The following is a 21,935-nucleotide window of genomic DNA, read 5'->3' as shown; positions in this document are numbered from 1 at the left end:
ACAGCACCACGGAGAGGGGATCCGCCCTTCAGGGACAGGAACCTACAGATAAAAAGGGCGGTACCTCTCCTCCGCCTTCAGTTGGGTTCCTGTCCCTGACGGAGGGACCCACAGTACGGCGTACCTGTTTGGAGCCGGGGCCGGCCTGTCCGGGGATCGGCAGTGGGGAGGCCCCTGTCGCGGCAGGTGCGGTGCCCGAAGCCGCCACCGCCGGGGCCAATGCGGGCTGCCGAGTGAGCGGGGGGAGGCGCCGGAGTCGCCGCTCCGGAGAGGAGATCGGGGTTCTGCGGGGCCCGATGGAAGGGGGCAGCGCCATGGTACGGAGAGTACCAAGATGGCCGCTGCCCCGGAAGTAGAGAAGACGACTTCCGGGTCCCGGGACCAGGCGCATGCGCAGGAGCGCGATCCCCGTCCAGCGCGTGCAGGGGAGAGCGGTGACGTCACGGGGCGGTAAATTTAAAAGTGGTGAGGCGCAGAAGCTCCTGGCTGGAAGCGATCCTGATCATGGAGGATAGCGACCAGCAACAGGAGCAGCATGCCAGGCAGCAGCTGAAGCAGCAGCACCACCAACACCACCACCGACAGAAGGAACGAAGCATGGAGGGCCGTTCCAGCAGTCACTCCACGCGGCGTAGTACGTCAGCAGCAAGGAGCAAGACGCCACCAGGAGATCAGCCTATACAGGACCTGACTCCGTCTCCCGAACCGGTACCTGCAGCCGCGCGCCTTTTTGGGGTAAGTGATCTTCGTGAATGTTCACCTGTTGTAATACAATCCCTCTCCCTTATTAGGGAAAAAAGAAGGCAAAAAAGAACAGGGAATGTCCCACTTGCACTAAACCCCTACCGGTATCATGGGAGAAAAAACTATGCGAGTCCTGTACAAAAGAAATTGTTAGGAGATTTCGCATCTGACCTAAGGGCTGCAATTAAATCAGAGGATCAGAGTGCCCTCGAATCCCTTAAACATAAGGATAAAACGAGGAAAAAAGACGCGGTAGAAACCTCCTAGTCAGATTCTTCCACATCGGGAGAAATCTCGTCTAAATCCTCAGAATTCGGCTCCTCATCCTCAGACGAGGAAACAGGAGGACGCCATTGTTTTCCCCTAGAAGAGGTAGACAAACTAGTGAAAGCTGTAAGGTCTACCATGGGGGTATTGGACCCGAGGCCGGATAAAACAGTCCAGGACATAATGTTCGGGGGACTAGGCCAGAAAAAACAGAGTTTTTCCGCTAAACGAGATTGTCAAGCGTCTAATCAAAAAAGAATGGGATAAGCCAGACAGAAAAAATACTACTGTCCCTTCCCTTAAAAGGAAATATCCCTTTGAGGAGGACGCATCTACGTCTTGGGATAAAGCCCCGAAACTTGATGTAGCAGTCGCTAAGGCATCCAAGAAATTCGCCCTTCCCTTTGAGGACATGGGTACCCTCAGGGACCCCCTAGATAAAAAGGCGGATACCTTTCTAAAGGGGGCTTGGGAGTCGGCAGGGGGTAACCTCAGACCAGCGATAGCGGCGACACGTACCTCAAGAGCCCTAATGGTATGGGTAGACCAACTTGAGAAACAACTGAGGGAAGGGACACCTAGAGATAAGATCCTAGATTCTATCCCAGTAATAAGGGGAGCGGCTGCATTCTTAGCGGACTCATCGGCGGATTCAATCAGGCTATCATCCAAAACGGCAGCACTTTCAAATGCGGCCCGAAGAACTCTATGGCTTAAAAGTTGGCCAGGGGACCTACAGACCAAGATGAAACTGTGCTCAATCCCCTGTGAAGGGAAATTCCTTTTTCGGGAAACGTTAGACGACATCCTCCAGAAAGCAGGGGGTAAGAAAAAAGGATTCCCAAATTTAGGGCCAGCGGCATTTAAGAGGCCCTTTCGAAATAAGAGGTTTTTTCAGAGAAGACCACCAAGGGAACAAAAGTGGGATGACAAAAGAAGAGATAGAGGCTTCTTCTTTAATAACTCTCCCCGGGACAAAAAGCCCTCCAAGTGACAGTACGCCCAGGGTGGGGGGAAGGTTGTCCTTTTTCCTTCCAGCCTGGAGGAGAATTTCAACAAACCCCTGGATAATAAACCTAATCCAGGAGGGCCTAAGGATAGACTTCCTCTCTCTCCCGCCTCAAAAATATGTAACAACGCCACTGAGATCCAGTATGCGAGAACAGGAAGCGCTAAAAAGCGAGGTCCTAGGCCTAGTGAAAAAAGGAGTCCTCCAGGAGGTTCCCCGGCAGGATATGGGCAAAGGGTTCTACTCCTCCCTCTTTCTAGTGACCAAACCAGACGGCACCTTTCGTACTATTATAAATCTGAAAAAACTAAACAAATATGTCAGGAATCAGAGCTTCAAAATGGAGTCGATCAAATCTACCACCAAAGTCCTGTTCCCAAACTGCTACATGACGGTGTTGGACCTCAGCGACACTTATTATCACGTCCCTATCCATCAAGACTCCAGGAAATATCTAAGGTTAGCCGTCTCAATAAAAGGCAAAATGAAAGAATTCCAGTACAGGGCCCTGCCGTTCGGGATATCGATAGCTCCGCGAGTATTCACCAAAATAGTAGCGGAAATGATGGCTCATATAAGAGAACAAGACATAATAATAATCCCGTATTTAGACGATTTCCTAATAACGGGCAGCTCGTCTCAAAAATGCAGGGAACAGAGAGACAGGGTGATGAACACTCTACAAGACCTGGGCTGGCTTCTAAATCTAAAAAAATCAAGATTGGAGCCCAGCAGGGTACAGGAGTTCTTGGGCCTAACATTAGACTCAAACATTCAGGAGTGTCGCCTCCCAGACCGCAAAAAAGAGAAGATCGCTCAAATTACAGCAAGAGCAATCCAAAATCCCTCCATGACACTAAGGAAGGCTATGTCACTGTTGGGTTCCCTATCCGCCTGCCTGCCAGCAGTTCAATGGGCTCAGTTACACACAAGAGATCTCCAGTGGGACGTATTGGCCAACCAGGCATCAATAGGTGGACACCTAGAGGGTCGTATTACCCTAAATTCAAGCACTATTCATTCCCTAGCTTGGTGGCAAAGCCAGGAGAATCTGTCCAAAGGGATCCCCTGGACAACAAAGATAACACACATAGTGACAATGGATGCCAGTCCCTCAGGATGGGGAGCACACATGAACAACGAGGTGGCTCAGAGCGTATGGGGAAATCAAGAACTAAAAGCCTCCTCAAATCAAAAGGAGCTTCTAGCAGTAGGCTATGCGTTAACACACTTCCTACCCCTACTCCGGAATCACCATGTCCGCATCCTTTCGGACAATCGAGTCACAGTAGCCTATATAAATCATCAGGGGGGAACCAGGTCCCAAGCCCTAATGGACACATCCACCAAAATCCTCAAACTGGCGGAGGCAAACCTGCTATCTCTGACAGCCATACACATCCGCGGTACAGAGAATCAGAGGGCACACTTTCTGAGCCGCACCCAGTTACGACAGGGGGAATGGGTACTAAAGCAGTCCATTTTTCGGCAGATTGTAAAAATGTGGGGGACCCCAGACATAGATCTGTTCGCCGATTTCAAAAACAAAAAAGTAGACACCTTCTGCTCCCTAGATCCCAGGGGGAATCCTCTATCTCTGGACGCATTTATGCTCCCATGGACACAGAGTCTATCATATGCCTTTCCCCCAATCATGCTCATCCCAGCGGTCCTAAAGAAGGTCAGGGAGGACAGGGCAAGAATGATACTGATAGCCCCCTTCTGGCCCAAAAGAACCTGGTTTTCCTGGCTAAGAATGCTCTCAGTAACCGACCCTTGGATCCTACCGGATCTCCCGGACCTGCTATCGCAGGGCCCAGTGCTACATCCTCAGGCACCAAACCTCCATTTAACAGCATGGAATTTGAGAGGGCACTGATGAGGGCACTGATGAGGGCTAGCGATATTCAAGCCTTGTCAGCAGGGCCTCCTTTTACAAAAATTTTAGATGATAGAGTCATTTTAAAACCTGACCCAGCCTATTTACCTAAAGTGTCATCACATTTCCACAGGTCCCAGGAGGTAGTCCTTCCTTCCTTCTGCCCAAATCCAAAAAATAAAGGGGAAGAAAAATTCCATACTTTAGATGTTAAAAGGTGCCTAGTACAATACTTAGAGGCCACCAAAAAGTGTAGGAAGGAAGGGTCTCTCTTTGTGTGTTTCCAGGGTTCTCGGAAGGGGCTCAAAGCATCCAAGAGTACCCTGGCAAGGTGGATAAGGGATGCGATCGCCCTAGCATATTCATCCAGCGGAAATACCATCCCAGAGGGGCTGAGAGCTCATTCCACAAGGGCAATGGCGACCTCATGGGCTGAAAGATCTGAGGTATCAATAGAACAAATCTGTAAGGCGGCCACCTGGTCAACACCTTCTACCTTTTTCAAGCACTACCGCCTAGATCTAGCCTCTACGTCTGACCTGACCTTCAGGAGAAGGGTCCTTCAGGCGGTGGTCCCTCCCTAAGCTACCAATCTCTGAAATTCTCTCCGTGGTGCTGTCATGGGTGAGAGAGAATAGCTTAGTTACTCACCGATAACGGTGTTTCTCGGAACCCATGACAGCACCCGCATATTCCCCTCCCCTTCACGAGTATGGTGAGCACGTTTTACTGTTAGTAGAGTGTTTCCGTTTAGGCACGGTGCTTTGATAAGTAAGCAGTATTATAATGTTGTGTATATATTTCTGTTGTCTAACTAACCTGGAGACCCTCTGATGCTCTGTAACCAACTGAAGGCGGAGGAGAGGTACCGCCCTTTTTATCTGTAGGTTCCTGTCCCTGAAGGGCGGATCCCCTCTCCGTGGTGCTGTCATGGGTTCCGAGAAACACCGTTATCGGTGAGTAACTAAGCTATTTCTAAACTGTAAGTAAATATGCAATAAACACTTTTATGCAGTTAATAAGAAGAAATCTATAAATTTGTCCTCAGAAAAAGTATTGCCTCTGTCAGATCCTCCTTCATGGATGCCCTCAAATCTGATCTAATTATTTTGAGAGCAGAGAACAACCTCTCTACACTAACTTGTGTTGGTGGCAAAGCAGTAACCAGTCGGGCAACATCTCTGACAATGTCAGGATACAGAGGAATCGCTTGTTGCACTGTTATTTTTGATGAACGGTCAAATTTCTCAATTTCTTTTAGTGCACATGAAAAATTCTGCTGAAATGTACTGGCTGTGTTCCTTGATGGGGATGACTCTTCTATGCGGGAACGCTTTGCACGGTCCTTGTGATCCAAATATTTTTCGAAATTAAATTCTTCATCAGTTATGATGAGGGTGAAGATGTGGCAGGACGACCAAATTCTTCTTGTTCCTCCTGACTGTTCTGCAACCCTTTCATCCTTACTGCTATTTCAAACAGAGTTTCTTTTCCTTTACTTAGCTGTTGATCATCTAGAAGAATCCGATGCATTGGGTCTACAAAAACAGCTGCCAAAAGAATGTTATTTTGTAATAGTAGCTCCTCTCTCCGTTTCATTGATGTAGCAATGCCACTTGCAATTAACCCTCCTCTTTGGGATAGGCGAAACATCAGATTCTTCCACTCCTTTAAGAAAATACCTGGAGTTAAGTCCTCCGCTTGTAATTTTTTAGTCACTGTAAATGGGTGCTCTAGCAATTTTTTTAGCTCAGTCACCTGATTCCACTGACTTTCATTTAGCGTCAGTTGAGGGTTAGCCATGTCTACAAGAAAGGTTTTCAGTTCAACCAAGCGCTGAATCATTAAGTAAGTACTGCCCCATCGTGTGGCTTGATCAATAATTGCCCCTTTTCCAGCACGTCTCTTCAAAATTGAGTGAACTTTAGGGGTTCTGGCAACAGTAGCCAATTTTCTCACCTTGCCAATCAGTGCAGCAGCATGTCCTTCTTGCAGACTGTCTCTTATAGCCAGCTGTAGCGTATGCACAACACAGCGCATGTGAAGAATGAAAGAACAGAACATATTGACACAGTTTCAACAAGATCATCTAAACTATCATGTTGCTGTTCATCTGAAGCAACTTCAGTTTGCTCCTCAGTTACAATACTGTGTTCCTCTATTTCAAACATTTCTGTGTCTGTGGACCCAGAATGTTCTTCTAGCTGCTGGTCACCATCATTACTCTCATTCATTAGCTTAATAGTACTTATCATATTTGAAGCATTGTCAGTTACGACAGAAAGAACTTGCTCTTTTTTAAGTTCATAGTCTTGCAGAACCTTTTCCACCAAGACCTGGAGAAACTCACTGGTGTGATGAGCTTTGGTGTCTTTTACTGCCAATGTCTTGGTAACTGTTTCATTTTTGTCACAAACAAATCGGACATTGATGGCAAAATAGTTCACTCTGTGACGTGTGCAGGCATCCATTTTAAGAAACAGAAAGCGTCCCTTGAGAGTTTTTTTAAGTTCTTCCTTTTGTTTAAAAGCTTCTTCAATTACTAATTTTCTAATACTCTCTCTCTCCAGAGAAACACCAAGCTTGCGGGCCATTTCCCCATTCAGACACACAAAAGCTGGTCGTGAAAAAAAAATGAAATAGGCACACTATCCTTTACAACAAGCTCTATGATCTGTTTTTTAAATGTATCTACTGTCATTGTCACAGTAACTTTGTCACTGACAAAATATCTTGCAACTGATGGCTGCAAAGTTCTCTGCTCCTTTGTTTGGCTGGAAGAGCTGGGCACTGGTTCATTGGTTTGGATGCAGTCTTTCTCATCCACTGCTTTCAGTACTTCTGGATGAAAGCGCTGTAAATGTCTCTTTAGATTAGAAGCTCTGGTAGGAGCATTTTTATCTTTGCCTGAATATGCACTCATCTTGGCTTCACAGCATTTGTTTTCGTCTGGATCATTTGTCATACACTGACAGACATAATGTTTTCTATCTTGAGTGATGGTGAAATGTTCAAATACAGCTGATTTAATGTGATGCTTCTTTGACATTCTCAGGTTTTTAATTCTGCATTCCCAATCCAAATGACAATTGTTTTTCCTAAAAACAATTGTACAAAATTATTGCCAGGTCGTATAACTGATATAGTGGTCAGTAATACTGTTATTATTCCTCATGTACTCACAGTTAACTGATGCAAAGTTTGTTGAAAGGATAATACTTCTTACAGTCTTCCTCTTCTGAGTAGCAGGCAGCTGTGAGATGCTTGGAAGACGCACACCTAGTATGATCTAGTCTAGAGGAGGAGCTTTACTACTAAGAATTTGCAACACATTTTCACTTTCAGTTTCATACATTGTAAGTAGGGGGGTTGGGGCAGCATGAGGTTAACCAAGTATAAAATTAGATAAGGGCAGTGGAGAACAGTGACACACAAGAAGTAAGAAATGTCTCTATCTCCAGCAGAACTGCTTATCACTGTTGTTCATAGTTTGATAGAACATATATATTTGAGTAACATTTATAAAATTCATATGATAGTTCAATTATGAAATATTAATACATTTTTTTTAAAGCTGGAGTCGGTACATTTCTACCGACTCCGACTCCAACCAAAACTAACTCCGACTCCGACTCCACGACTCCGACTCCACAGCCCTGGTTCCAACACTGCCCTAATCCCTTTCATACTTCCTGGTAGGTGCAGACAGCCATGTAACCTCTGCAGCCAACCACTGGCTATTCTAGTAACCACTGCGGCCAGTGATTGGCTGCAGTGGTCACATATCTGCCTGAATCACCTGCCTGCCTCTTTACTTCCTGTTCCGCCTGGCCTGACGTGTGCTGTGGATACATGCCCATAGAAAGTACAGAGGCTGGCAGGGATTCTAGGTGCCGTTCACTTTGGTGTTTTGGATCCACTCATAGACTCCATGATATAAAGGTACATCCATCCCTATAGTACAGTCATGGCCAAAAGTTTTGAGAATGACACAAATATTATATTTTCACATGATCTGCTGCCCTCTGGTTTTTATGTGTGTTTGTCAGATGTTTTTATCACATACAGAAATATGATTGCAATCATATTATGAGTAACAAAAGGTTATATTGACAGTTAGAATGAGTTAATGCAGCAAGTCAATATTTGCAGTGTTGACCCTTCTTCTTCAGGACCTCAGCAATTCTCCCTGGCATGCTCTCAATCAACTTCTGGATCAAATCCTGACTGATAGCAGTCCATTCTTGCAAAATCAATGCTTTTATTTTGTCTGAATTTGAAGGTTTTTGTTTGTCCACCCGTCTCTTGATGATTGACCACAAGTTCTCAATGGGATTAAGATCTGGGGAGTTTCCAGGCCATGGTCCCAAAATCTCTATGTTTTGTTCCCTGAGCCATTTAGTTATCACCTTTGCTTTATGGCAAGGTGCTCCATCATGTTGAAAAAGGCATTGTTGATCGCCAAACTGCTCTTGGACGGTTGGGAGAAGTTGCTCTCGGAGGACATTCTGGTACCATTCTTTATTCATGGCTGTGTTTTTAGGCAAGACCGAGAGAGAGCCCATTCCCTTGGCTGAGAAGCAACCCCACATATGAATGGTTTCAGGATGCTTGACAGTTGGCATGAGACAAGACTGGTGGTAGCGCTCACCTGGTCTTCTCCGAATAAGCAGTTTTCCAGATGTCCCAAACAATCGAAAAGGGGATTCATCAGAGAAAATGACTTTACCCCAGTCCTCAGCAGTCCACTCCCTGTACCTCTTGCAGAATATCAGTCTGTCCATGATGTTTTTTCTGGAGAGAAGTGGCTTCTTTGCTGCCCTCCTTGAGACCAGGCCTTGCTCCAAGAGTCTCCGCCTCACAGTGCGTGCAGATGCACTCACACCTGCCTGCTGCAATTCCTGAGCAAGCTCTGCACTGCTGGTAGCCCGATCCCGCAGCTGAAACACTTTTAAGAGACGGTCCTGGCGCTTGCTGGTCTTTCTTGGGCGCCCTGGAGCCTTTTTGGCAACAAGGGAACCTGTCTCCTTGAAGTTCTTGATGATGCGATAGATTGTTGACTGAGGTGCAATCTTTCTAGCTGCGATACTCTTCCCTGTTAGGCCATTTTTGTGCAGTGCAATGATGACTGCACGTGTTTCTTTAGAGATAACCATGGTTAACAGAAGAGAAACAATGATGCCAAGCACCAGCCTCCTTTTAAAGTGTCCAGTGGTGTCATTCTTACTTAATCATGACAGATTGATCTCCAGCCCTGTCCTCATCAACACCCACACCTGTGTTAACCCCTTCATGACCCAGCCTATTTTGACCTTAACGACCTGGCCATTTTTTGCAATTCTGACCAGTGTCCCTTTATGAGGTAATAACTCAGGAACGCTTCAACGCATCCTAGCGATTCCGAGATTGTTTTTTCGTGACATATTGGGCTTCATGTTAGTGGTAAATTTAGGTCGATAATTTTTGCGTTTATTTGTGAAAAAAATGGAAATTTTTTGAAAATTTTGCAATTTTCAAATTTTGAATTTTTATTCTGTTAAACCAGAGAGTTATGTGACACAAAATAGTTAATAAATAACATTTCCCACATGTTTACTTTACTTCAGCACAATTTTGGAAACATTTTTTTTCGTTAGGAAGTTATAAGGGTTAAAAGTTGACCAGCAATTTCTCATTTTTACAACAAAATTTACAAAACCATTTTTTTTAGGGACCACCTCACATTTGAAGTCATTTTGAGGGGTCTATATAGCAGAAAATACCCAAAAGTGACACCATTCTAAAAACTGCACCCCTCAAGCTACTCAAAACTACATAGAAGATTATTAACCCTTCAGGTGCTTCACAGGAACTAAAGCAGCATGGAATGAAAAAATGGACATTTTAATTTTTCCAACCAAAATTTTCTTTTAGCATCAGTTTTTTCATTTTCACATGGGTAACAGGATAAAATGAGAAAATAGAGGGGGAAGCCAGCACTGCTTAAGGTTAGAACGCATAAATTGGAGTGCATATGCACATAATGTCTAGCTGTATTCAAAAATGAGATATTTAGCAAAAAAATTGATCAATTCAATTGAGCCACCCCGCCGCGCCAAGGCAATCTCATATGGGGGGTCCTACTCTATATAACTTTAATAAATGCTGTGCCATTACGGCCTCCTAAATACATTTAGAGCATGACCACATCAAGTGCAATCTGTACCTGAACATTACTGGATCGCTCCCATGAAGCCAGATGAAGCAAGTGCAGATGAAGGCCAACCAGGTCTGAACACAGACATATCAGGAATGGCCTCCACACATTGCCTGACCAGCAAACATAGATGAAGGGCGATGTTGGTCCAGACACAGGTGCACAATTAAATAAAGCTTGGGGCAGGACCCCCCATATGAGATTGCCTTGGCGCGGCGGGGTGGCTCAATTGAATTGATCAATTTTTTTGCTAAATATCTCATTTTTGAATACAGCTAGACATTATGTGCATATGCACTCCAATTTATGCGTTCTAACCTTAAGCAGTGCTGGCTTCCCCCTCTATTTTCTAACAGGATAAAATGTATCCTAAAATTTGTTGGGCAATTTCTTCTGAGTACACCGATACCTCATATGTGGTCATAAACCACTGTTTGGGCGCACGGCAGAGCTCAGAAGGCAAGGAGCGCCATTTTACTTTTTGAATGGAAAATATGCTTGAATATTTAGCGGTTGCCATGTCGCGTTTGGAGAGCCCCTGTGTGCCTAAACATTGGAGCTCCCCCACAAGTGACACCATTTTGGAAACTAGACCCTCCAAGGAACTTATCTAGATGCATAATGAGCACTTTGAACCCCCAGGTGCTTCACAAATTGATCCATAAAAAAAAAAAAGTACTTTTTTTTTGCACAAAAATTTTATTTAGCCTCAGTTTTTTCATTTTCACATGGGCAACAGGATAAAATGGATCCTAAAATTTGTTGGGCAATTTCTGCTGAGTACATTGATACCTCATATGTGGTCATAAACCACTGTTTGGGCGCACGGCAGGGCCCGGAAGGGAAAGAGCGCCATGTGACTTTTTGATTGGAAAATTAGCTCCAATCGTTAGCGGACACCATGTCGCATTTGGAGAGCCCCTGTGTGCCTAAACATTGGAGCTCCCCCACAAGTGACCCCATTTTGGGAACTAGACCCTCGAAGGAACTTATCTAGATGTGTGGTGAGCACTTTGAACCCCCAAGTGCTTCACAGAAGTTTATAACGCAGAGCAGTGAAAATTAAAAATCATTTTTTTTTGCTCAAAAATGATTTTTTAGCCCGCTATTTTTTATTTTCACAAGGCTAACAGGAGAAATTGAACCACAAAAGTTGTTGTGCAATTTGTCCTGAGTACACCGATACCCCATATGTGGGGGGGAACCACTGTTTGGGAGCACGGGAGAGCTCAGAAGGGAAGGAGCGCCATTTTGGAATGCAGACTTTGATGGAATGTTCTGCGGGTGTCATGTTGCGTTTGCAGAGCCCCTGTGTGCCTAAACAGTAGAAACCCACACAAGTGACCCCATTTTGGAAACTAGAACCCCCAAGGAGCTTATCTAGATGTGTAGTGAGCACTCTGAATCCCCAAGTGCTTCTCAGAAGTTTATAAATGCAGAGCCATGAAAATAAAAAAAAAATTTTTTTTCCTCAAAAATGATTTTTTTAGCCCGCTATTTTTTATTTTCCCAAGGGTAACAGGATAAATTGGACCCCAAAAGTTGTTGTCCAGTTTGTCCTGAGTACACTGGTACCCCATATGTGGGGAGAAACCACTGTTTGAGCGCACGGCATGGCTCAGAAGGGAAGGAGCGTCATTTGACTTTTTGAATGGAAAATTAGCTCCAATCGTTAGCGGACACCATGTCGTGTTTGCAGAGCCCCTGTGTGCGTAAACTTCGGAGCTCCCCCACAAATGACCCCATTTTGGAAACTAGACTCCCTAAGGAACTTATCTAGATGCATAGTGAGCATTTTGAACCCCCAGGTGCTACACAGAAGTTTATAACGCAGAGCCGTTAAAATAAAAATATTTTTTTTTCCTCAAAAAATAAATTTTTAGCCTGCTATTTTTTATTTTCACAAGGGTAACAGGATAAATTGGACCCCAAAAGTTGTTGTCCAGCTTGTCCTGAGTACGCTGGTACCCCATATGTGGGGGGACCACTGTTTGGGCACACTTTGGGGCTCGGAAGGGAAGTAGTGACGCTTTGAAATGAAGACTTGATGGAATGGTCTGTGGGCGTCATGTTACGTTTGCAGAGCCCCTGATGTACCTAAACAGTGGAAACCCCCCACAAATGACCCCATTTTGGAAACTAGATCACCCAAGGAACTAATCTAGATGTGAGGTGAGCACTTTGAACCCCCAAGTGCTTCACAGAAGTTTATAACGCAGAGCCTTGAAAATAAAAAATATTTTTTTTTTCCTCAAAAAATGATTTTTTGTCCACTATTTTTTTATTTTCACAAGGGTAACAGGATAAATTGGACCCCAAAAGTTGTTGTCCAGTTTGTCCTGAGTACACTGGTACCCCATATGTAAGGGGGGGGCACTGTTCAGGGACACGTTGGGGCTTGGAATGGAAGTAGTGACGTTTTGAAATGCAGACTTGATGGAATGGTCTGTGGGCGTCATGTTACATTTGCAGAGCCCCTGATGTACCTAAACAGTGGAAACCCCCCACAAGTGACCCCATTTTGAAAACTACACCCCCCAAGCAACTTATCTAGATGTGTGGTGAGCACGTTGAACCCCCAAGTGCTTCACAGAAGTTTATAGCGCAGAACCGTGAAAATAAAAAATCATTTTTTTTCCACAAAAATAATTATTTTAGCCCCCATGTTTTTATTTTCCCAAGGGTAACAGGAGAAATTAGACCCCCAAAGTTGTTGTGAAATTTTTCCTGAGTACCCTGATACCCCATAAGTGGGGGTACACCACTGTTTGGGCACATGTTGGGGCTCCAAATGGAGGGAGCACCGTTTGACTTTTTGAACGCAAAATTGGCTGGAATAAATGGTGGCTCCATGTCGCGTTTGGAGACCCCGTGATGTGCCTAAACAGTGGAAACCCCTCAATTCTATCTCCAACCCTAACCCCAACACACCCCTAACCCTAATCCCAACCCTAATCATAACCCTAACCACAACACTAATCCCAACACACCCCTAACGAAATCCCAACTCTAACCCTAACCACAAGCCTAACCGTAATCCCAACCCTTATCCCAATTCTAACCCTTAGTCCAACCCTAACCCTTAGTCCAACCCTAACCCTTAGTCCAACCCTAACCCTTAGTCCAACCCTAACCCTTAGTCCAACCCTAACCCTTAGTCCAACCCTAACCCTTAGTCCAACCCTAACCCTTAGTCCAACCCTAACCCTTAGTCCAACCCTAGCCCTAACCCTAGCCTTAGCCCTAACCCTAGCCCTAATGGAAAAATAAAAAAAAAATATTTTGCTTTTTTTATTATTTGTCCCTACCTATGGGGGTGATAAGGGGGCGGTGATTTACTTTTTTTTTTATTTTGATCACTATGAAAGTTCATTATAGTGATCAAAATAAATGAATGAATCTGCAGCATTGCAGATTCGATTCGGCGCACTGCGCATGCGCCCGCCATCTTCTAAGATGGCGGCGCCCATGACGCTGGACGGCGGGACACCGGGACGGATAGCGGGAGATCGGAGGCACAAAGGAGGGTGAGAGGGGGTGATCGGAGGGTGAGAGGGGATGATCGGAGGGCTGGGGGGGCGGAGGGAAGGCGGGGGGGCAGATTATGACGGCGGCTGCCGATCGGTGCCGTCAGACGGTGGCGGCAGCCGATCGGTGCCGTCAGTCAGTGTGGGGGGGGTCGGGTCTCGGTGTCCAGCCATGTCCGATGCAATTTCGGCATCGGCCATGGCTGGATTGTAATATTTCACCAATTTTCATTGGTGAAATATTACAATCGCTCTGATTGGCAGTTTCACTTTTAACAGCCAATCAGAGCGATCTTAGGCACGTGGGGGCTAAGCCACACCCCCAGGTGTTAACTCTGAAGGGTCCTTTGTGTGCGGGTCGGGTGACCTTTCAGTGACCCCGGTCACCCGACCCGCAGGGGGGCAATCAATTCATGACGCCACATAGGCGTCATGGGTCGTATTGTCACGACTTTTCATGACGCCTACGTGGCGTCAAAGGTCGTGAAGGGGTGAATGGAGCAATCACTGAAATGATGTTAGCTGGTCCTTTTAAGGCAGGGCTGCAATGATGTTGAAATGTGTTTTGGGGGATAAAGTTCATTTTCTAGGCAAATATTGACTTTGCAAGTAATTGCTGTTAAGCTGATCACTCTTTATAACATTCTGGAGTATATGCAAAATGCCATTAGAAAAAATGAAGCAGTAGACTTTGCAAAAATTAATATTTGTGTCATTCTCAAAACTTTTGGCCATGACTGTAGTGCAGTCTCAGGCTTTGGGCCTGTAACTTCAAATGAGCTTGTTTCTGGATAGACGTAAGATATTAGCAAACTGATTTCACATTTTGTGTTCACTGAAAATACTTTTGTATTCATTTTCCTCTGGTACGTCGGCAGTAAGAGACCTGGAGGTCTTGTTGAAGGTGTGGGCTTATTAGTATCCCGGCATTAAAGTCTTGTTTTTGACTTTAGGTGACTGGAAAAATGGATGAAAACCAGTTTGTTGCCGTCACCAGTACCAATGCTGCCAAAATCTTCAACCTGTACCCTCGAAAAGGCCGCATCGCGGTGGGATCTGACGCCGATCTGGTGATCTGGGATCCAGATAGCGTAAGAACGATCTCGGCCAAAACTCACAACAGTGTAAGTAGATTTCCGGTCATCTGTAGAGGAAAGTCCTGGTAGATTTCACAGTGCCGGACTTCCGCTATATGTCATTGCAGTCGGTGGAGTACAATATCTTCGAAGGGATGGAGTGCCGCGGAGGTCCTCTGGTGGTCATCAGCCAAGGAAAGATCGTTCTCGAGGATGGCAACCTCCATGCCACCGAGGGATCTGGACGCTACATTCCCAGGAAACCATTCCCAGACTACGTGTACAAGAGGATCAAGGCCCGAAGCCGGGTGAGTGCGTCACCGATGAAAGGAGAAATCCACCTGTGGTCGAGATCGGAGACAGTGCGGAGGCCGCTGATCAGTGTAGAAGTATTTCATATGCTTTTTTAAGCACTACACCCATTATATTTTGGTAATTTTTGGGGTCCCCAAGATTGGACGGGAAGTGAAATCATGGCTTTTTTTTCTCCTTTTAGAGAGAGAAAATATGATCTCTAATATGGAAGTAAATTAATTTGTAAAGTGACAACTTACCAGGGTTTCACAATAAGGGCTTGCTTACACTAGCGCATGAAAAATCAGTCCTATTGTCCTGGAGAGTGGGCCGATTTTTTTTTTTTTTTTTTTTTTTTTTTTTCACTTGTCATTCGTGTACAGTCTGTTTTTTTTTACTCAGCAGATATTAATCGTTTACAGGATCAGTTACAATTTCCCATCTTACAAAATTGCAATGTACGGTATCTCTAAAAATCGGATGCCATACTGATAGTCTAAGGAGGGTACAGTCACACTTAGCGATGCACCAGCAATCCCGACCAGCGATATGATGTGGTCAGGATCGCTGGTGCTTCGCTAAGTGATCGCTACTGAGCTGCCACACAGGCAGATCTCACCAGCGACATCGCTGGGGACGGGGGTCGCTACTTACCTGTCACACTAGGCGATCCTTACGTCCTCCCGCCCGCGTCCACGCTCGTCGCTCCACAGGAAGCCCAGCAGGAAGCTGACGACGAGAAACAGTCCAGGACGTTTATCAGCGATAACCAGCGTGGGGAGCCGGTCGGAGGTAAGTATCAGACACAGCGATATCGCTAGCAATATCGCTATAACGTCACAAGTTATAGCGATATTGCTAGCGATATCGCTAAGGCCGGTTTCACATTTGCGCTTCAGGGCGCAGCGACGGCCTGCGCACGGCCGCCGCTAAGCCCCCCCCCCCTTCCGCACCTCCGCCGGTAGCTCCGCCTCCGGGCGCATGACGATGCATGCGTCATGCGTCCCCTATCTTTATCACTGGGGACGCAGGCCGTGCGCAGTATGCGTTTGGCGGCGCCTGCGTCCTTTTGACAGTGCACCGAGCGCAACCAAATTGCAACAGGTTGCGTTTGGCGCCGGTCGGCACACCGTCAAAAGGACGCAGGCGCCGCCAAACGCATACTGCGCACGGCCTGCGTCCTCAGTGATAAAGATAGGGGACGCATGCAGCGTCATGCGCCCGGAGGCGGAGCTACCGGCGGGGGCGGGGCTTAGCGGCGGCCATGCGCAGGCCGTCGCTGCGCCCTGAAGCGCAAATGTGAAACCGGCCTAAGTGTGACAGTACCTTAAGGGTCTGAAATCTAGGAGGATTTAGGGCCCACAGCACTATCTTTATTTGTCCGGGCACAGTCATGTACACAGAGCGCGCGACTGTGGTCTTGCATGGGACTGCAACTAAACCAATTCACTTGGTCAGGATATTCAGCATTCATGTATTGATAATAGAAGCCATTTATTAATAAGTCTGAAAAAAAATGCTTTCATAAAATAGGGGCGTGATAGAATATAGTACAAGGATGACTTGTGATCATTTCGATTTATAATCATTAGGAAAAGAGAAAGATTTAGCTCTCATCTTAATATGGTTCCAGCGTTAGAGAGGTATTCCCATCTCCAAGATTCTATAATGTGTAGTATGTGTAATAATAATATTATTATTAATAATAATAATAATAATAATAATAATAATATTCACAAATACCTCCAATTAGAAATGTAATATAGTTCTTCTGATTAGCTGTCTCTTTCCCCATATGCAGGGCATTGCATTAGCTTAGGTATGCATAGTTACGGCCATTGATTATAGCAACAGTTAGTTGTTAGTGGTCGTAACCATGGATACCTAAGCAACCGTAATGCCCTGTACATTGGTTAAACGACATAGCAAATCTGAAAAACTATACTGCATTTCTAATTGTAGGTATTTGCTAATATTATTATTATTACACCTATTGTGATAGGATCTGGGAGATGGGAAAACCTCTTTAACTTAGAATCTGTCATCAAGTTTTTGCTACCCCATCTGAGGGCATCTTGATGTAGGGGCAGAGACCCTGATTCCAGTGATGTCACTTACTGGGCTGCTTACTGCAGTTTTTAATACAATCACTGTTTTATCTGCCGCAGATCTAGCAGTTCTCTGAATGCTGAGCCCTGTATTACCCTGCCCACACCACTGACTGGCAACTTTTTGTCTACACTGTGCATAGGTAGGAAGCTCCCATTCAGTAGTGGGGGCATAGTTGTACTACTTGCCAACAGTCCTCTACTGATAATGTCATTCTGACAAAACACTGATTTTATATAAAAAAAAAAAAAAAAAAAAAAGCACTACATCAAGCAGCCTAGTAAGTGACACATTGCTGGAATGGTCTGACAGTTTCCTTTTAATATGAATGGCCTGTAGGAGTGGAAGGTAGACGGATAAGTTGTAGGATAATCGGAGAGAACCTTGTGATATTGTAATGTCCCTAGCTTGCCGAGCTGCGAGGAGTGCCGCGTGGCCTGTATGATGGACCTGTCTGTGAAGTCTCCGTGACTCCAAAAGCCGTAACACCTGCTTCTTCTGCCAAGACATCACCTGCCAAACAACCAGCGCAGCCCATAAGGAACCTCCACCAGTCTGGATTCAGCCTGTCAGGTGACTGCTTGCATTTCACTTTTTTGCATTAAGGTGTCTTTATTTTTTATTTGCTTCCTAAATGCAAAATTTAAGGAACACTCGTAATATGATAAATGAGTAAAAACACAAAAAGTTTGCAATTCACATGTTATTATAATCCATTCTGTTGTCTCAGAACGGAGGGATTTTTCATTTCATAGTTCACTACTCATTGCCTAGGTTACCGGCCGCCGCTTCAGTTTTATGGTCTCCTGTGTCAGAAGCAGCGGCAAAATCTTTCTATAGCGACTCTCCCTCTGCACTTCTCTTAATCTTGGAAAACTAGTGAGCTTCAGGAGATTGTGTAGGGAAGATCAGATAGTGGAGAGGGAGGAAAGCATCCAAGTGTGCAGGAGGGGCAGATCACACAAACATTCCTGTATTAGAGTTTAGAGAGGGAGGAAAACACATATTGCAGAACGTGCAGGGAGGGAGAGGAAGATCACCACAAGAGTGCAAAGGGAGGAAAGCATCCAAGTGTTCAGGAAGGGGAGATCACACAAACATTCCTGTATTAGAGTTTAGAGAGGGAGGAAAGAACATATTCCAGACTGCATGGAGGGAGAGGAAGATCACAAGAGTGGAGAGGGAGGAAAGCATCCAAGTGTTCAGGAAAGGCAGATCACACAAACATTCCTGTATTAGAGTTTAGAGAGGGAGGAAAGCACATATTGCAGAACGTGCAGGGAGGGAGAGGAAGATCACCACAAGAGTGCAAAGGGAGGAAAGCATCCAAGTGTTCAGGAAGGGGAGATCACACAAACATTCCTGTATTAGAGTTTAGAGAGGGAGGAAAGCACATATTCCAGACTGCATGGAGGGAGAGGAAGATCACAAGAGTGGAGAGGGAGGAATGCATCCAAGTGTTCAGGAAAGGCAGATCACACAAACATTCCTGTATTAGAGTTTAAAGAGGGAGGAAAGCACATATTGCAGACTGTGCATGGAGGGAGAGGAAGATCAGACACTTCTTTGCATCTACTGATCCAACTCTCTCTCAAAGAAAAATGTCTTCTCTGTCCTCTTTTACAAATATTAGAGGTGTCTGGTGTCCTCACTTTTGCCCAAGTAGGGGAGCAGTGCCGCCAAGTATCATGCACTTTGTCTCATCCCGCTACTGGCAAGTAGGTATAGATGTGACATGTGCACCGCTCACCTTCCGAATCAGAACTGGCGCCAGACGATCCTTTTTAATCACAGTTCGTCTAATACCTTATCTTGCTTTCTTCTTGCAGGAGCACAGGTCGATGACAACATTCCCCGTCGCACTACTCAGCGCATAGTGGCGCCTCCTGGTGGCCGTGCCAACATCACCAGCTTAGGCTAGACCCAAACTAATTCTCCTGCCCCAAGAATTCCAGTTCCTTTTTTCCCCCCAAGATTTACCGATTCCTGGCAATTTTTTTTTTTTAATAAATCTTGGGGGCAGTGACTTTTCTAGGAGCAGATCTAGGAGACACCGGAGTGTGACACCGCTCATACACACCTATATGTATGTGCATATATGTGCCCGAATACATATACACGTATGTAAAATGGCGCCCGCAGCGTGTCCATTGCGGGAATCGGTCGGTATGTTTGCATGTGTGTGGGCAGAATCGGGATGAATTAGGGAGCCCCCTCAAGACCTGTCCTTCCTAGTGACCATTCCTCCCCCCTCTTTTAAACCCGTCGACCCCCCACACACCCACGCGGTCGTTCTTTTGTACGTAAGTGAACGGTCACCCTTACAGAAAACATCTCGGTCTTGCTACAGTCAGGATTTAGGATTATACATCTCTGTGAGAAAATAAATCGGTGCGTAGAAGATACGGTATGTCCGTCTCCTACTAAAAAAAAAAAAAAAAATTATACTTCTGCTATGATTTTAATTGATTTTATCGGGCGAGGTCGAGGCGCGTAGATCATGTCGCCGACACTTAATTCAAGGCTGATACGACTCAGACCCTGACGCAAGACTTAAAGGGGTATTCCCATCACCAAGATCCCATCCCCATATGTAGTAGGTGCAATAATAATAGCAATTACCTCCAATTAGAAATGTAGTATAGTTCTTCTGATTCACTATGTCACTTACCCCATGTGCAGGGCGTGGCAGTAACTTGGGTATCACAATGGTTACGACCACTCATATAGCGACATTTGTTAGTGGTCGTAATCATGGATATCTAAGCTACTGCTAATGCCCTGTACATGGGGTAAGTGACATAACGAATCAGAAGAACTGTACTACATTGCTAATTGGAGGTATTTGCTATTATTATTACATCTACTACATATTGTGATGGGATTTCACCTTTAAGGCTGAATGACAGCGGAAACCTCCTAGGTGTGCGGGTGTAGGGATACAGAGGGACCCTCCGGGGCTGACATTGCAGGGTAGATGTTCCATACAAGCAGTTTTAACCCATTGTGGGATTTGTGGTCGTGTTCCTGAGTGCAGGAGATGTCGTGCTTATGCTAATAAATGTGTCTAGAATGAAAAATGTGCTCTCTCCGATGTCTTAAATAGCAAAGAGATAAGTCTTGTGTCTTCCCCTCTCCCCTGTAAACACTGTGTTCTTATTTCTTATCACAGGATCCACTAATAAAATGTCGTGCTTTCACCAATGCTTCTGGCGTGTTACTCCTGACCGGCGGTGTTCACACTAGCGTGCACGACTGGGCATCAGAAATTACTAGGCCTCATCCCTGTGTGTGTTTCCCATAGCAACCAATCGGAATTCAGCTTTCATTTCTTAAACGGCTTTGGTGGAATGAAAGATGCGCCGTGATTGGTTGTCTATGGGCACCAAAGACAGACTTTAATCAAAAACAGGGACATTTATCAAATCTGTCGAAAAGTAAAACTTGTCTTTGTTACCCGAGGCAACCAATAAAAGCACAGCTATAATTTCTTAAACTGCTCTGGTAAAATGTGCTTGGTTACCATGGGAACAAAGAATGAAGCTAAAACTCTTTGTTCATGTAGCAACCAATCATTTTACCAGAGCAGTTTAACCCCTTCACCCCCAAGGGTGGTTTGCACGTTCATGAGCGGGCCAATTTTTACAATTCTGACCACTGTCCCTTTATGAGGTCATAACTCTGGAACGCTTCCATGGATCCCGGTGATTCTGACATTGTTTTTCTTGTGACATATTGTACTTCATGATAGTGCTAAAATTTCATTCATATAACTTGCGTTTATTTGTGAGAAAAACGGAAATTTGGCAAAAACTTAGAAAATTTCGCAATTTTCCAACTTTGAATTTTGATGCCCTTAAATCACAGAGATAAGGCACACAAAAAACTTGATAACTAACATTTCCCACATGTTTACTTTACATCAGCACAATTTTGGAACCAAAATTTTTTTTTGTTAGGAAGTTATAAGGGTTAAAAGTTGACCAGCGATTTCTCATTTTTACAACACCATTTTATTTTTAGGACCACATCACATTTGAAGCCACTTTGAGGGGTCTATATGATAGAAAACACCCAAAAGTGACACAATTCTAAAAACTGCACCCCTTAAGGTGCTCAAAACCACATTCAAGAAGTTTATTAACCCTTTAGGTGCGTCACAGGAATTTTTTTGAATATTTAAAAAAAAAATGAACATCTAACTTTTTTCACAAAAAAAATACTTCAGGTTCAATTTTTTTTATTTTACCAAGGGTAACAGGAGAAATTGGACTGCAAAAGTTATTGTGCAATTTGTCCTGAGTACGCTGATACCTGATATGTGGGGGGAACCACTGTTTCTGCGCATGGCAGAGCTAAGAAGGGAAGGAGCGCCGTTTGACTTTTTCAATGCAAAATTGGCTGGAATTCAGATCGGACGCCATGTCACGTTTGGAGAGCCCCTGATGTACCTAAACAGTGGAAACCCCCCACAAGTGACACCATTTTGGAAACTAGACCCCCCAAGGAACTTATCTAGATATGTGGTGAGAACTTTGAAACTACACAAGGGCTTCACAGAAGTTTATAACATACAGCGGTACAATTAAAAAAATCATATTTTTTCCACAAAAATGATCTTTTCACCCTCAATTCTTATTTTTCCAAGGGTAACAAGACCCTAAAAGTTATTGTGCAATTTGTCCTGAGTACGCTGATACCCCACATGTGGGGGTAAACCACTATTTGGGCGCATGGCAGAGCTCGGAAGGGAAGCAGCGCCATTTGACGTTTTTGGCTGGAATTGAGATCGGACACCATGTCGCGATTGGAAAACCCCTGATGTACCAAAACA

At 44.9% G+C, this 21,935-nt stretch overlaps 1 protein-coding gene across 2 annotated transcripts in view; it reads left to right on the top strand.

Moving 5' to 3' along the window:
* DPYSL2 (dihydropyrimidinase like 2) overlaps window positions 1-19,105 on the top strand; it is a 115,879-nt gene extending 96,774 nt beyond the window's left edge. For both annotated transcript variants that reach the window (XM_073557138.1, XM_073557139.1), the window contains exons 11-14: window positions 14,576-14,746; window positions 14,827-15,006; window positions 17,509-17,674; window positions 18,931-19,105. In XM_073557138.1, coding sequence (XP_073413239.1) covers window positions 14,576-14,746; window positions 14,827-15,006; window positions 17,509-17,674; window positions 18,931-19,022 — 609 coding nt within the window. In that variant the 3' untranslated portion in view covers window positions 19,023-19,105. The remainder of the gene's footprint in view (window positions 1-14,575; window positions 14,747-14,826; window positions 15,007-17,508; window positions 17,675-18,930) is intronic.
* The last annotated feature ends 2,830 nt before the right edge of the window (window positions 19,106-21,935 follow it).

This window comes from Dendrobates tinctorius, unplaced genomic scaffold (genome assembly GCF_039654945.1).
Source record: "Dendrobates tinctorius isolate UK_male_01 unplaced genomic scaffold, ASM3965494v1 ptg000245l, whole genome shotgun sequence".
NCBI classification, from domain to species: domain Eukaryota; kingdom Metazoa; phylum Chordata; class Amphibia; order Anura; family Dendrobatidae; genus Dendrobates; species Dendrobates tinctorius.
The sequence above is the reverse complement of the archived record's forward strand: the minus strand, read 5'-3'. Positions and strand labels throughout refer to the sequence as shown.